The sequence below is a fragment of the Lithobates pipiens genome, unplaced genomic scaffold, assembly GCF_037356315.1.
Source record: "Lithobates pipiens isolate NorthernLeopardFrog02 unplaced genomic scaffold, aLitPip1_a1.2 Scaffold_16, whole genome shotgun sequence".
NCBI lineage: Eukaryota > Metazoa > Chordata > Amphibia > Anura > Ranidae > Lithobates > Lithobates pipiens.
The window spans coordinates 330,411,492-330,426,479 of NW_027507748.1; the positions used below are offsets into that span (position 1 = coordinate 330,411,492).

General features: G+C 42.4%; 1 protein-coding gene across 12 annotated transcripts in view; it reads right to left on the reverse strand.

The window, feature by feature from the left end:
• The window catches only part of EPB41 (erythrocyte membrane protein band 4.1), a 350,563-nt gene that overhangs the window by 79,940 nt on the left and 255,635 nt on the right, over positions 1-14,988 (reverse strand). For 11 of the 12 annotated variants that reach the window (XM_077481782.1, XM_077481776.1, XM_077481777.1 and 8 more), the window contains one exon: positions 13,720-13,779. The exons of the other annotated variant lie outside the window; for it this stretch is intronic. In XM_077481782.1, coding sequence (XP_077337908.1) covers positions 13,720-13,779 — 60 coding nt within the window. The remainder of the gene's footprint in view (positions 1-13,719; positions 13,780-14,988) is intronic. 12 annotated transcript variants of the gene reach the window in all.

Consider the following 14,988-nt stretch of genomic DNA (forward strand, 5'->3'; position numbering starts at 1 on the left):
AAAAGACTTGGGTGACACTCCACAGCAGGTACAAGAGCGTTAAGGACGAGGGTATACTGTGAGTGTTGCCCAGGTCTTTTTATTGGACATCCAGGTCTTTGACTTGATAAGGGACTGTGGTTTATGTCACATTTTACACTGGCTGTCATATGACCATTTATTATATTGGCATTCTTTTTATCAATAAACAGTGCTTAAAAGGATGAGTTAACCTTTGGTAACATGTTACATGTTCCACCCGTGTTTTTGGGTTCCAGCTCCTGCACTTTCTCCCGTCTGAAAATACCCTGTGAATGAATAAACTACAAGTACTGTCATCCACCGTGGCAGAGGTACTTGTAGTTTGAATGAACCACAGGCACGCTGATACGCACACCTGTATTTCATTCACACAGCATACAGCTCTGCAATGACAGCCTATACAGAGGTACCGGCAGCGGAGCTGTGAGCAGTGGGTGAAGGAGCCTGACACTGCTGCCACAATTTGCTGATCGCAGGTTCAATGCTTTCCAGGCTCCTGTTTTGAAGAATACTAAATGCAAATCTTATCCTTTAAAATGTAATACACAAGGTTATCATACCCTTTTCTGTTGGTTAAACTATAGATTTCCTCAATCTGAAAAGAGCAGCAAACCCTGAAGTATATCCAGGTACTGAACTGAAGATTCTGGCCATTGAGCCTTTTTTTTCCCCAAGATAGTCTATTCCTTTATGTCCTACATCACTTTAGCACTGAGGTGGTGCTTTTTTTTTCAATTTGTGCAAGAACAGCCTGGTATTAACATTCCCACGCCAAACCTGCTCCAGTTTTGGACCAAAGCAATAGTAGGAGGGGATCATAAGAAAAGGGGTTGGGATGCTTGTGCCCTCTAATGTACTTCAAGATAAGGATTTTATGGTAATTCAAAAATCCTATTTATAAATTGTACATATTAGGGAAATGGGATGAGTAATTCAGGTTAATAGGGATGTCAAAAAGCAGTACAACATCACAAACACCAACAGGCCAGGTTAACAGTAGGGAGCTTAATAAAGAACACTTAAAAACCTCATTATCAAGTCCCCAAGTCCAGTCACTAGAATGATGAGCTTTTAAATCCACCCGAAGATAATGGAAGAAGAAGCAAGTTGTGGGCAATAGGGACACTCAGGGAAAAAAAAGAGATTCAGACTTTATAAAAGAAGCTGCATCAGATTGATAGAATCAAACTACAAGTATCACATCCAGTGGAGGGAAATCTCCTTGAGATGTTGTGGAGCAGGACAAAAAAGATGGAAAAGCAATGTTCTGGTTAAGGGGGAAAGCAAAGAAAACCACTGTGGGAAGAAAAGACAACCTTGTCTTTGTGTGGGGCTCTATACAGATTAAGGCTGCCAACTCAAAAACATGCCTTGCAGAGATGATGTTAATGAGGAAGGCAACCTTGTGAGTGAGAGTAGACAAGGGAATTTCCCTTATAGGTTCAGATGGTGGTTTCTGAAGGACTGAGAACCTTGGAGACCACGTAAGCAACAACTTGAACAATAGTTTTTACTAAGGAGTAATAGGCAAGCAGTCTTGGAAAAAAAAAAAAAAAAAAAGCACTAATGCTGTGTACACACGGTCGGACTTTCCAGCAAAAAAAAAAGTCCAACAAAATAATTTACTCGGATATTCCGATCATGTGTGAGCTTCAGCTGACTTTTTTTTTTTGAAAATTCTGACGGACCTAGAAATAGAACATGTTTTAAATCCGTTCGTCTGTATGCTGTTCCGACGGAACAAAAACGATGCAAGGGCAGCTTTTGGCTACTGAACTTCTTTTCTAGTCCTGTCGTACGTGTTGTACGTCACCCCGTTCTAAACGATCCTTGGGAAAGAAGATCCAGACAGACAATGGTGGAGCGCCCACGGAGAGTCTGTCAAAAGTCTGATAAGGTTTGTGCATGACATCCACCTGGGTTAGTTTAGTGCAATGCGATTACACTGAATGCCCTCCATATCCATCCTGTAGAGCTTGCGAGGAAGGAGTTTTAATGAAGGTAAGGAGCAGATCAGGTTGAACTAACCCCACAGAATCACTGGAGCATCCACTGTGAAAGCTAGAGGGTTACTACACCCAACAGAGCTATCTTGGCCAGTTTGTTGTTGAACTTAGAAGCCAGAAGGTCCACATCTGGGGTCTGAATGCACTCTTCACCCCAAGGTGTTTTGAGACCTCTGTTGCAGGTGGCAGAGACACGGGGAGACATGAAAATGAAGAAATCCACCTGCCAACTTTATGGACCTGGGATGAACACAGCGGACAGGGCTGAAAACATTAAGTTTTGCTCAAACCAGAATCTGATCAGCTTTCCTTTGTGCTGCGATTCTCCCTGACCATTGATGTAAGCCACTGCCATTGCACTGTCCAACTGAATTCTGGTTGGTAGACCTTGCAGTCGAGAGGTCCAGCATTGAAGGAATAACCAAATCACTGAGTTCCAGAATATTGATTGAGAGACCATGTCCCTTCGCATTGAAAGAATGTCCAGGACTCCTCCGCTGCCCAACAGATCAGTCGGAGGAAAGATTTTCCTGGACTCCAGGGCTTATAACACATCAGGCCATGGCAAGCCTAGTTTTGGTGGTCAGATGCTTACAAAAGGTCCCAGCGCCCCATACCACTAAAATTTTGCCTTGCAATGGTCTGGAGTAAAATTTGGCATATGGAACTGTTCTAAAAAAAAAGGTCACAGGACCTTTGTGAAAAGGCAGAGGAGAGGTTCGGTTGGCTCTGGGACTGTAGCATCCGAGCATGGGAGTGGAAAGTTTGGCGCTTTTCCTGTAAAACCCTAAACATACAAGTATTCAGGAGAAGCTTGTTCCAGTGCCAACTTCTGGGGGCTACTGAACCTCTGCAGAGTTTAAACAGTTTGGTGGACATTGACTGACAGTCTGTGCTGACTGTTCCCTACAGTAGGAGGTTGTCCAGATATCCTGTTATAGTGTATAGCTGGAATGGCTTGCTGCCTTTGTGCCTATGACCCACCATATTAAGTATGTAAGTGAGGGATTTCCCACAAGAGGCAATCACAAAACTCTGCGTGATAGGAAGAATAAATACTAGCTGTGACTTTGTTAATATAAGACAGCGGGGGGCCCAAGAGAACATTCTGGAGGATCATTCTGGAGGCTGCAGCCGAGGAAATGGCAAGAAGGCCAATAAGGTCCACACATGCTCTGGAAAATGGCACAAGTATGCTCAGTAACACAAAAGGGATACTGGAACCCAATTTGGCCCACACAAAGTATTGCATCTTGAGCTCCAGAGCTAACCACTAAAAGGGTTCCCAGGAGAAGTAGAGCACACACGACACCCCTGCAAATCCCTGGCTTACCAGGTAGTGGTTCTGAGATACCCTGTGATCCCCTCCATGCATGGCACTCTGCAGGAAGATAGGCAGGAACCAGGAAACATGCCTCATTCTTTGGCATCACAGTGGGCATACTCTGCAATGATTCTTCAGGTACAGGATTCAAACAGAAAGGTGGTGCTAGACCTGTACGGCACTCTGAGGCCAGCCCATACACTGCATTAAAGGTGTCTAGGAAAGTGTCTAAGCAAAGCTAGTGCCCTCAGGATGCATTATACAGACCAGCTCCCTGGCGCAAAGGCTACACAAAGTATCGGCCAACTCTGAGAGCTACAAAACAAGCCCCATTGGCTCTGCAGCAACCAAAGAAGCTTTCTAGAAGAAAAAAATAATCTATTTGATAAAACCAGAAAACGCATCAAAAAGGGTTTATTTTCTCTCTGACGACTACTCTCTTAGGACACTACCAAAGAAACTAGAGCATGATAACAGTGGAAGAGGTTATACTAGACTGTGCACCAGCACTTTAACACAGGGAGATTATACACATACAGTGGATATTAAAAGTCTACACAACCCTGTTAAAATGTCAGGTTTCTGTGATGTAAAAAATTTGACAAACATAAATAAGTTCAGAACTTTTTCCACCTTTAATGTAATCTATAAACACTGCAACTCAATTGAAAAACTAAAATCTTTTAAGGGGGAGTAAAAATAAAAAAAGTAAGTACACACCCGCCATCATTTAAAGTGCCTCCACTGTCTTTGACATTTTCTTGGTCGCATCTTATAGCAAAAGTCATGGTCTGCAGAGAGCTTTCAAAGCATCACAGGGATCTCATTGTTAAAAGGTATCAGTCAGAAGAAGGGTACAAATTTTTTTTCCAAGGCATTAGATATACCATGGAACACAGTGTAGACAGTCATCAAGTGGCGAAAATATGGCACAACAGTGACATTACCAAGAACTGGACGTCCCTCCAAAATGTATAAAAAGAAGAGAAGAAAACTGGTCAGGGAGGCTGCCAAGAGGCCTACATCAACATTAAAGGAGCTGCAGGAATATCTGGCAAGTACTAGCTGTGTGGTACATGTGACAACAATCTCCTGTGTTCTTCATATGTCTGGGCTATGGGTTAGATTGGCAAGACTGAAGCCTTTTCTTAAGAAAAACATCCAAGCCCGGCTAAACTGTGTGAAAACACAGCTGAAGTCTCCCAAAAGCATGTAGGAAAATGTGTTATGGTCTGATGAAACCAAGGTTGAAGTTTTATGGCCATAATTCCAAAAGATATGTTTGCTGCAAAAACACTTCACAAAAGAACACCCACAGTGAAGTATGGTGGTGGCAGCATCATGCTTTGGGGTTGTTTTTTCTTCAGCTGGAACAGGGGCCTTAATCAAGGTATAGGGAATTATGAACAGTTCCAAATACCAGTCACAAAACCTTCAGGTTTCTGCTAGAAAGCTGAACATGAAGAGGCACTTCATCTTTCAGCATGACAATGACCCAAAGCATACATCCAAATCAACAAAAGTATGGCTTCACCAGAAGAAGATTAATGTTTTGGAATGGCCCAGCCAGAGCCCAGACCTGAATCCGATTGAAAATCTGTGGGGTTGTCTGAAGAGGGCTGTGCACAGGAGATGCCCTCACAATCTGACAGATTTGGAGTGTTTTTGCACAGAAGAGTGGGCAAATATTGCCAAGTCAAGATGTGATATGCTGATAGACTCATACCCAAAAAGACTGAGTTCTGTAAGAAAATTAAAAGATGCTTCACAAAGTATTCGTTAAACCACTTGACGACCAGCCGCCGCAGTTATACTGCGGCAGGTCTGCTCTCCTATGCAAACCACTGTCCATGTATGGCGGTCCATGCATGTTAAACTGCGGGCGCCCGCTGCGGGCTCGATGTCCACCAGCAACCCGCGATCGCTGTAAACAGGGTGACCCCTGTTCTGACAGGAGACACCTCAGATTTGCCGTTTCCAGTGATCTCTGTCATATCCCTGGCAGCCCATCCCTCCTACAGTTATGACACACCCAGAGAACACAGTTAACCCCTTGATCAACCCCTAGTGTCCTTTATATATTGATCAGTGCATTTTTATAGCACTGATCAATGTAATAATGTCACTGGTCCTCAAAAAGTGTCACATAGGGTCAGATTTGACCGTCGCAATCCCGCAAAAAAAACGCAGATGACTGCCATTACTAGTAAAAATATAAAAAATAAATAAAAGTCAGTAATTCTATCCCCTATTTTGTAGACGATATAACTTTTGCGCAAACCAATATATGCCATTTGCGATTTTGTTTACCAAAAATATGTAGAAGAATACATATTTTTTACTGGATATGAATGATAGCAAAAAGTAATAAAAAATAGGATTTTTAAAAACAGCTTACCTTTAAAATCCTTTTCTTTGATGTACATCAAGGGACACAGAGTCATAGTAATAACTATGTCGGTTATATCAGTGCATCAGGTGCTGGACACTGGCACGCCCCTTAAGGCGTGAACTTCCCCCATATAACCCGTCCTCAGTTTTGTAGCCAAGCAATCAAAGTGTATAAGAAGGGAGGGACACAGAGTCATAGTAATAAATATGTGGGATGTCCCATAGCAATGGCAACTGAAAGGGGGGGGGGGGGGGGAGACAGAATCAAGAAAGCAGGAGGCCAGAGGACTCATACTGCAGCCTGCAGTGTATGCTGTGCCCAAAGGCAATACTCTCATGGCCTTTAATATCGATTTGATAAAATCAGATAAACGTCTGCACCGAAGACAAAGTTGCGGTTTTACAGATCTGAGCCATAGAGTCCAGATGATGCACCACCCAAGAAGCACTAATCACCCGGGATGAGTGTGTTCTTAATATGAGAAGGAAGAATTTTCTTCTTTAAGCTGAAGCTTGATCAATCACTTGACAAACCCATTTGAAAAATAGTGGATCTTGACGCTGCCTGTCCATATCTTGGACCCTCTGGCAGTACAAACAAAACCTGTGTTTTGCGAACCTGAGCGGTAGCCTTTACATAGACTCTGATCACTCTTACTACATCAAGAGAATGTAGTGCTTTCTCTTCCCCAGATTAAGGCTTCTGGGGAAAAAGAAGGAAGAATAATATCTTGGTTGGTTTAAATGAAAACCTGTTACCACCTTTGGTAGGAATTCAGGATGAGGACATAAAACCACCACATCCTTATGCATGGTTAAATATGGCTCTTACAAGAGACAGAGCCGTTAGTTCCGATACTCTTCTAGCAGAAGAAATGGCAAGCAGAAAAGATTATCTTTCTTGTCAAAGAACCAAGAGAATTTCTCGTAAGGTTCAAATGGCTGATTTAACAAAGCTGATAAGACCAATTTTAAATCCTAAGAGGTGCCTTGATAGGAGAATAAACCATGTTACCCCCTGAATAAGCTACGCACCAAGAGTGGGAAGCAAGAGGCCATATTAAAAGACATTGACGTGGCCTGGATCTAGCTCTTGATAAAAGTCAAACGCCAGCTTAATTTCAGATCCCATATGCAGGAATCCTGCCTATTCACATACTTTCTGGGGTGCCAACCCCTGGATCCATACCAAGAAACCTATGCCTATCAGATTCTATAGCAAGTGATTCTGGAAGCCGGCTTCCTGGCATTAATCAAAGTAGACACTACTGAAGGAGATCACCCACAATTTTTATAGAGTGGGATTCAACAGTCAAACCTGTTAAACTCCTTGTCCGTAAAGTAGGATGAAATACCGGACCTTGTGCAAGAAGGTCTGGCTATAATGGCAGAGTCCAAAGGACTTCTACTGCCCGCTTTATGATCTCGATAAATTAAGATCTTCTGGGACCCGGCTGGGGCAACCAGAATCACCTCCTTCTGTTCCTGCATCCTGCAGAGAAGGCGCGGAAGTAGCAGAGCTGGAGGAAATGCATAGATCAGTGAAAACTGAACCCCTGGGAAGACTAAAGCATCTGTTCCGCCTGCTAGCAGACCCCTTGTGTGACAAAGATTTCAACCTTATTAACCACTTGGGATCCGCGCTATTGCCAAATGACGGCATTAGCGCGGACCTACTTTTCCGGGACTACGTCTATTGACGTCGTCCCGTGTACGAGCGGCCTGCGCGCCCCCTGAGGGGCGCGCGCGGCGCGCTCTGTGATCGGCGAGTCCATGAGACTCGCCTGATCACCGATCCGTGCAAGGGGTCGATCCCGACCCCTTATCACGTGATCAGCTGTCAGCCAATGACAGCTGATCACGTGATAGAACGGAGCCGGTAATCGGCTATTATTCCTCCTCGCGCTGACAGCGCGAGGAGAAAAAAAAAAGCCGATCACCGGCGGCCGTGATCGGGACATCAGTCCCGATCACGGCCAGCAATACAAGCGACCACCTGCCCCCTGCCAGTGCCCACCTGCCCCCTGCAGTGCCATCCTGAATAAAAGTAAGTGCCCCCCGTCAGTGCCCATAGTGCCCACAGTGCCACCCAGCAGTGCCCACAATCTGCCTCAAAGGTGCTGCACCCCAGTGCCGCCCATCAGTGCCGCCCATCAGTGCCACCTATCAGAGCCACCTATCAGTGCCCATCAGTCCCATCTATCAGTGGTACCTATCAGTGCCCATCCGTGCCACCCATCTGTGCCACTTATCCGAGCCACCCATCCGTGCCATCTTATCTGTGCCCATCTTTGCCCATCAGTGCCGCCTTATCTGTGCCCATCGGTGCCACCTTATCTGTGCCTATTAGTGCCGCCTTAACTATGCCCATCAGTGCCCACCAGTGCAACCTATCAGTGCCCACCAATGCAGCCTATCAGTGCCCACCAATGCAGCCCATCAGTGCCCACCAATGCAGCCTATCAGTGCCGCCTAATCAGCGCACTTCAATGAAGGAGAAAAATGACCCGTTTGCAAAATTTTATAACAAACTATTAAAACATGATTTTTTTTTTTTTTTTGCATCTTTTTTTGTTTGTTTAGCAAAAAATAAAACTCCGAGCTGTAACTAAATACCACCAAAAGAAAGCTCTATTTGTGGGAAAAAAATGATAAAAATTTCATTTGGGTACAGTGTTGTATGACCGCGCAATTGTCATTCAAAGTGCATCAGCGCTGAAAGCTGAAAATTGGTCTGGGACTGAGGGGGGTTTAAGTGCCCAGTAAGCAAGTGGTTAATGAATCTGGACGCAAATAGGTCCATTTCTGGGGTACCCCATCTGACATATTGCCAGGAAGACGTTGGGGTGAAGAGATCATTCTCCCGGAAATAATTGTTGGCGTCTTAAGTAGCACGCCTGAAATATTAAAATTGCCGATAGGCAAGGAGCGTTGTGTTCTGCCAAAGCTAGAACATTCACCTCTTTATTGGGCTGCACGACTTCTCGTGCCTCCCCTGGTGATCGATATAAGCCACCGCCGTGGCTCTGTCAGACTGAATCCTGTCAGGACAGTTCCGTACAAGATTCTATGGCCAGATGCACTGCCTGAAACTTCCAAAGTTGATAGGCAAGGTCCTCTAACCTGGACAGAATCTTCTTCCAGGGCTGCTCCCCAGCCTAGAAGGCTGGCATCTGTTAACACCTTGCATGATAAAGATTTTCCCTCCTGCTGGATAACCACCACAAATTTAGGACTCTGACCTATGTTGGGAGCCAAGCGTATTGGAAACAAACAAGGCCTGAATCCTCTTTATTCCAGACCGACAGGATGGTGTCTTTGAATAAAACTGCGCATAAGGGATGGCCATGAAGGAGGCCACCATTTCCCCTAAAAATCTCCTGCAGCCGAATGAAGGAATTTTCCTTTGTCCTGATAAGTTGAATTAGTCCTACAATGGAACTGATTCACAACTGGGGTAAGAATACCTTCTTCTGTATGGTATCTATAACCAGCCCCCAATAACCTCCTTGATGGTTTTAAGGAGAATCTTCCTAGGCTGAGAATCCAACCTAGAGATTTCAGATATCTACAGCTGAGATCAGACTCTGGTTTTAGACCTGAGACTGAATGATCTATTAAAAGTAGTTCTAATAGGCTAGGACCGTTATGCCTTGAGCCCTTAACCTGGCTAAAGGAGGTGCCAGAATCTTTCAGAACACTCGTGGTGCTGTGGCTAAGCCGAATGGCAGGTGGGGGAGGTTCAAATGAACCCTTTTAGAGGTAGATACCTCAAGAGCCTGTGCTGCAGGCAACAAAAGGGTTAAGTAAGGGAGTAGACAAACACCTGACTTATGCGGCTACTCCCTCCCTGTTAGGATCCTCCGAAGAGGAAATAATAAGTATCTTCCAATATTTGGGAAGATCTACCTGATCCCCAGCCTCCTGCACCTCAACAAAAGGGCCCAGAGGACTAGATGGGAATCTGCTATGTTTAGTCCTACTATGGAGAGACATAGCAATAATCTTTTAAATGGTAGAAGAAAAAACCTGTTTGTATGAAATACACAGGAACAGAAGTGTTCTACCCTTGACGGCCGTATTTTTCTTTTTACCTCTCAGGGGAGGAAGATATTCTTTTGGAAGGGTTTTTAGTTTGTTGTATACCATTAACCCCTTTGAACCCTTAGAGGAGTTCCTGGTCCCTTTGTCACTCATAGCTTACAGTACAAAGCAGAGGCAGTACCAGCAAAAGAATGTTACACTTGCTAGGCTATAGTACAGTATAAAAGCTGCAATTAGTGCTAGCTATACAGTACAATGTTGTCAACAAAAGGGGGATGCCTGTGACACCAAACCTGACCAGCAACAACTCTTCTCTGTCCCTCCACCGCAGACTGCAGATTTTCCTGTATAGCTTAAATTACTTCCTCTGGCAAGGGTGGGGGGGGGGGGGGGGACGCGTTATTTGATCACCTCTGCATTTTTTTCTGTGCTATAAACAGAAAACAAGCAACAATTTTTGGAAAAAAACAATATTTATTTTCTTACATCAGGGGACACAGAGTCATAGTAATAACTATGGGTTATATCGGCGTATCAGGTGCTGGACACTGGCACACCCCTTAAGGCGTGAACTTCCCCCATATAACCCCTCCCATTACTGGGAGTCCTCCATTTTTTTCGCCAGTGTCCAAGGTGTTGGGCACGTGTAAGGATGTGTTGTACTGAGCACCACGGGCAGTAATCCTTTGATGAGAGCCAGCCATCATGACTGGATCCATTCTGATGTCTCTGTAATGGACTAAATGAATGGTACCCGGGCCTCGTCATCCAAAGGCACAAGGTTTTGCTTGTGAATGCTTTTAAAGCTGGGCCCTGGGATCCAGTACTTTTTGGTAGTAAAGCCAATAAAAGTTTACTGGCAGGGTCTTCTCGCAGGTTCAGGATTGAAAGAAGAAAAAGCTCTATTTGTGGGGGGAAAAAAGGACATAAATTGTTTGGTTACAACCTCGCATGACAGCGCAATTATCAGTTAAAATTACGCAGTGCCATATTTCAAAAAATGGCCTGGTCAGGAAGTGAGTAAAACCTTCTGGCTGAAGTGGTTAAGGGTGTGCATACCTATGCAACCATATTATTTTAGTATTATTTTATTTCGTTTTTTTTATTTTTACTTCCCTCCACCTAAAAGATTTCAGTTGGAAAAAAAGGTGGAAAAAATTCTGAAATGATTCATCTTTGTCTAATTTTTTTTACATCACAGAAACCTGACATTTTAACAGGGGTATGTAGACTTTTTATATCCATTGCATGTATCTGCACCAATTGTTTTAATAGTCACTAAATTAACTTATGTATTGTATTACTGATTTGATATCTCCTTTCTTTGCTGCAGTCATGATCCTGGTATTAATTTTTACAGCCAGCAACCTGCTTTCAGGCAAAAGTGATCCGAGTGGCTCTACAGCCGCCCATTCCCTTTTTTCAGGGCTTGGACCCCCCCCACCATTCCTGGACTCTCCCCATTCCATCGGGGAGCCCATAACCGCTGCAAGTTTTCAGATCAGCTGAGCACAGAGGAGAAAGAGGAACATCTGTTACAGGTCCTCCTCTGTGACAAATGACCTTGCAAGCAATGAAGATTTAGTCACTTCTAGTTTCAGTTCTTTGTTTACTGGAGGTTATCGGTCAGTGAGGCAGCCGATCAAATAGATCTGTGTTTGATGAGCTGCCTTAAAGGGTAGAGGAGGAATCAGGAGTCTAATAGACTCCTGATCTCTTAATAAAGAGTACCTGCCATTGCCTCAGCTATCACAAGGGATGTTCATCCCTTGTGATAGCAATAAAGTTGAATTAAAAAAAAAAAAAAATTAAAAAAGGGGAAACAAACATATAAAAAGCAGCACCCCCGTCCCACCATGCTCACGCTCAAAATGCAAGCACGCACAGAGGCCCACCATGCATGCAAAAGAATGTAAATAGTGACAGAGGTATCACCTGCAAATGTCAGAGTGAGAGTGGCACAGCTCACGTTTAACTTTAAACTAAAATCCTTTACAGGTTGTCAAAGTTTCACCTATGGAGATTTTTTTTAGGCACCATAGTTTGTTTACAGGTGTGAGAAATTTTAAAATTTTTACATGTTTGCTATCCATTTACTTGCTGTAACAATCTTTTATATTTTATTAACTAAAAAATTGGGTATTATAGTGTGTGTGTGTGTTAACCAAAATACATTACGTTTATTCTTTTCTGAAAATTTGCATTTGCAACAGCTGAGCAAATATTGTGCAACATAAAAAATTGCAACAAACGACATTTTATTCCCCAGGGCCTCTGCTTTCAGAAAATATATAATGCAGATTTTTACATGTATATGAAAATTTGAAAAATTGCTCTGGGCAGCAAATAGTTAAAGTAAAAGGAAAGCTTTCAATATGCAGACTGCAACTTACTAAATGATAAAAAAAAAAAAAAATTGTAACAACATTTAAAGTGGTTAAGGCTCTTTTTTTTTTTTTTTACATTCATGCATTCTTCTGTGTGCAGCTCCCCCCTCCTTCTGTCAGACACCCCTGGTCAAAAAGCATGGAAATCCCCCTCAGTGGAGACAAAGACGGCAATAAAAAATAGTCAAGAGTTTTGTCTTCTCAAATCTACCCCAAACTAAAAAATCTTGGTTAACTTAGGCTTTAATTATATTCAGAAAGTAGCTGCTGAGAGGTTAAAAAAAATAAATAAAAAATAATACAAAAGTAAATATATCTGCCCTTTTCATTATAAAATTTCAATAGCATGATTGGCCACAGCAAACCAATTGTTAGACACATTTCACTGTTCAGACACTTAAGCGATGACAAATAAAATGTAATGAGTTGTTTGCATTCTCTTAAGCACTGGCAACAGAAATAGCAAGTGCAAGAAGAGCATATTCTACTTAGTCATGATCATGATGTACAGTATAAGCGTGTATAAAAAGCCACACACGTGAATGAAAGAACTGATGAGAATTACTGTAAGGTATAGGGAGACAGTAAACTACATTTTGACTCATTTATCATATGCAATAAGCAATTCACTCCAGAATTTCTTAGTTTCCTCAATTGTTATCACTGGAAAAAAAAAATCTGCAATTCCTGAACCTGACAAAAAAGACGAATCATAATTCCAGAACAATGCTATCAGTTCTGGAATTATGACATGACCTGTGGCAAACCATATTTAAAAATATTTTTTTTTTTACGTATAGCCACTGGTGAGGCTACAAACTCCTCAATTGTAAAAGTACCCTCACAAAGAAAATGTTTGTATTTAGGAGTCTTCTATATATTTGGCCTCCTTTGTTCTTGCTTTTTTGTGAGTGGACTGCACATAAAAATGTAGCTTCTATCTCCCTTGTATGGTACTAGGTGACAAATATTGCTGAACAAACACTGCTAACCTTCCTCATGCGAATTATGTCATCCTCTTTTTCAGAAGGCTGCTGTCAGGTTGTAAAAGGAAATTAAAAGACAAACAAAAATAGGTATTAATTTAAAAACAAATAACTTACAGAATGGCAGTGAAAAATTGCAACAAATCTTCGATTAACATGCAGGATTATCAGTGGGAACAGACATGCATTGCACTTCAAACCAGGGGATATCATATTAGGTTGACTTTATTGTCTGGTCATTTTTGTGCAAACTGTGATCTGTGCATGTCTGCATAAAACCGCTTCTGTAAAATATTTCAAAATCCCATTAGGCAAGGGGAAGCACCACACACTAAGGTTTGCTTCTGCTGAGTGAAAACATGTGAATCACACACTGTATCAGTTATTTTTTTAGAAATGTTTTGATTCTGGTCCACCATGGTCCTTCTAATACAAAACAAATTACCTTGGATTATCCTATGCATTTTGGATTAAACTTTCTATGTAGTTCTAAGCGGTCAATCCAGACCAAATCTAGATGACTTGTCACAGTAGATGCAAACAATACATTTATAACCAACCTGCACTTGTTCTCCATTAACAGTTGGTGAGGGAGGACCCTGTGGGGATCTCTTTACATCCTAAATGGGGGGGGAAACAAATACTCGATTACAAACCATGGTAAAGTTTCCACCCTGTTGGACACTGTTCAGTACTCTTTAGGAAAGTGACAACCTTTTAACAGAGCTACAGAACAGGTTTTCACCACATAATGAGAATAATAATAGCTCCTAATAGGAATCTGTGATGTGGGAAACAGTAGCTGCCATGCATTTAAAAGCACAGGCTTCAGGACCATCTTCTTGCTTCTGGCTTCACCAGTTAATGAATCACTAACCTGGAACAAGCATGAAGACATTGAAGTCTGAACTTAATTTCACAATCTTGTTCCAATTCAGTGACCTAGTAGGCAATTAAATGGACAGTCCCAAAGTCTGTACCTTTGAAAATAAATAAAAGGTAACTTTTCAATCCTCACAGATTCCCTTTATAAGTGCACAATAAATGGCTTCTGTTACTGCATATGGGCCCTTTTATCACTTTTATTTACCATGGCTCTATTTTTTTTCACAATATGAGTTTTTTCCACTAGCTATTATACATTTGGAATGTCAACGTAGTTGACTAGTATGTTTATTTTTAAAAAGGGCAACTAAAGGGTCAATGCTCACCTGTCCAACGGGCCCTCACAGGTGCGGACATCTTCTTCTGAGTGCCGATCTGCAGGCCTCTTCACTAGCCAGCACGTAATGCACAGGAGCTACAGTAGTCATCCTAGAATTTCAAGACTGGCCCTTACCTGCCTGCTCACAAACAGAGCAGCTGTCTCTTCTGCAATTAAAGCCTACCTGCTTGCTCTTTTGCTGTTTCCATGTTTTAAAGTTTTTTTTGTTTTGTTTTTTTAAGAATAGTGTTAAACAGAATACCTTCTGTCTGGAAGCACAGAAACAGAACTCCTAAAACAATATCAGTGTGGCTAATGAGAAAGCACAACAGTTAGCTAGAGAAGAGGAGAGTTCCACAGTGAAAATGTTGCAACTACACTAAAATAAGCTGTCAACCTACCCAAAGTCTTCCTCAATATCCTACCTCTCCTAAAACTGGGAAACAAAGTGGTATCTTTAGGAAGGATAGGGAGGTGAGCTTGTTTATGGTGTCCTGCTTTCTTGTACAGGATGGAAGAGCACCCCCCAAACCATCACTAATAGAAGATGATTTTCAAAGAAACTAGGATATACAGAATTATTTCTTTTTAAACGTACCTTAAAAATGTTCAAGTAATAAACAAA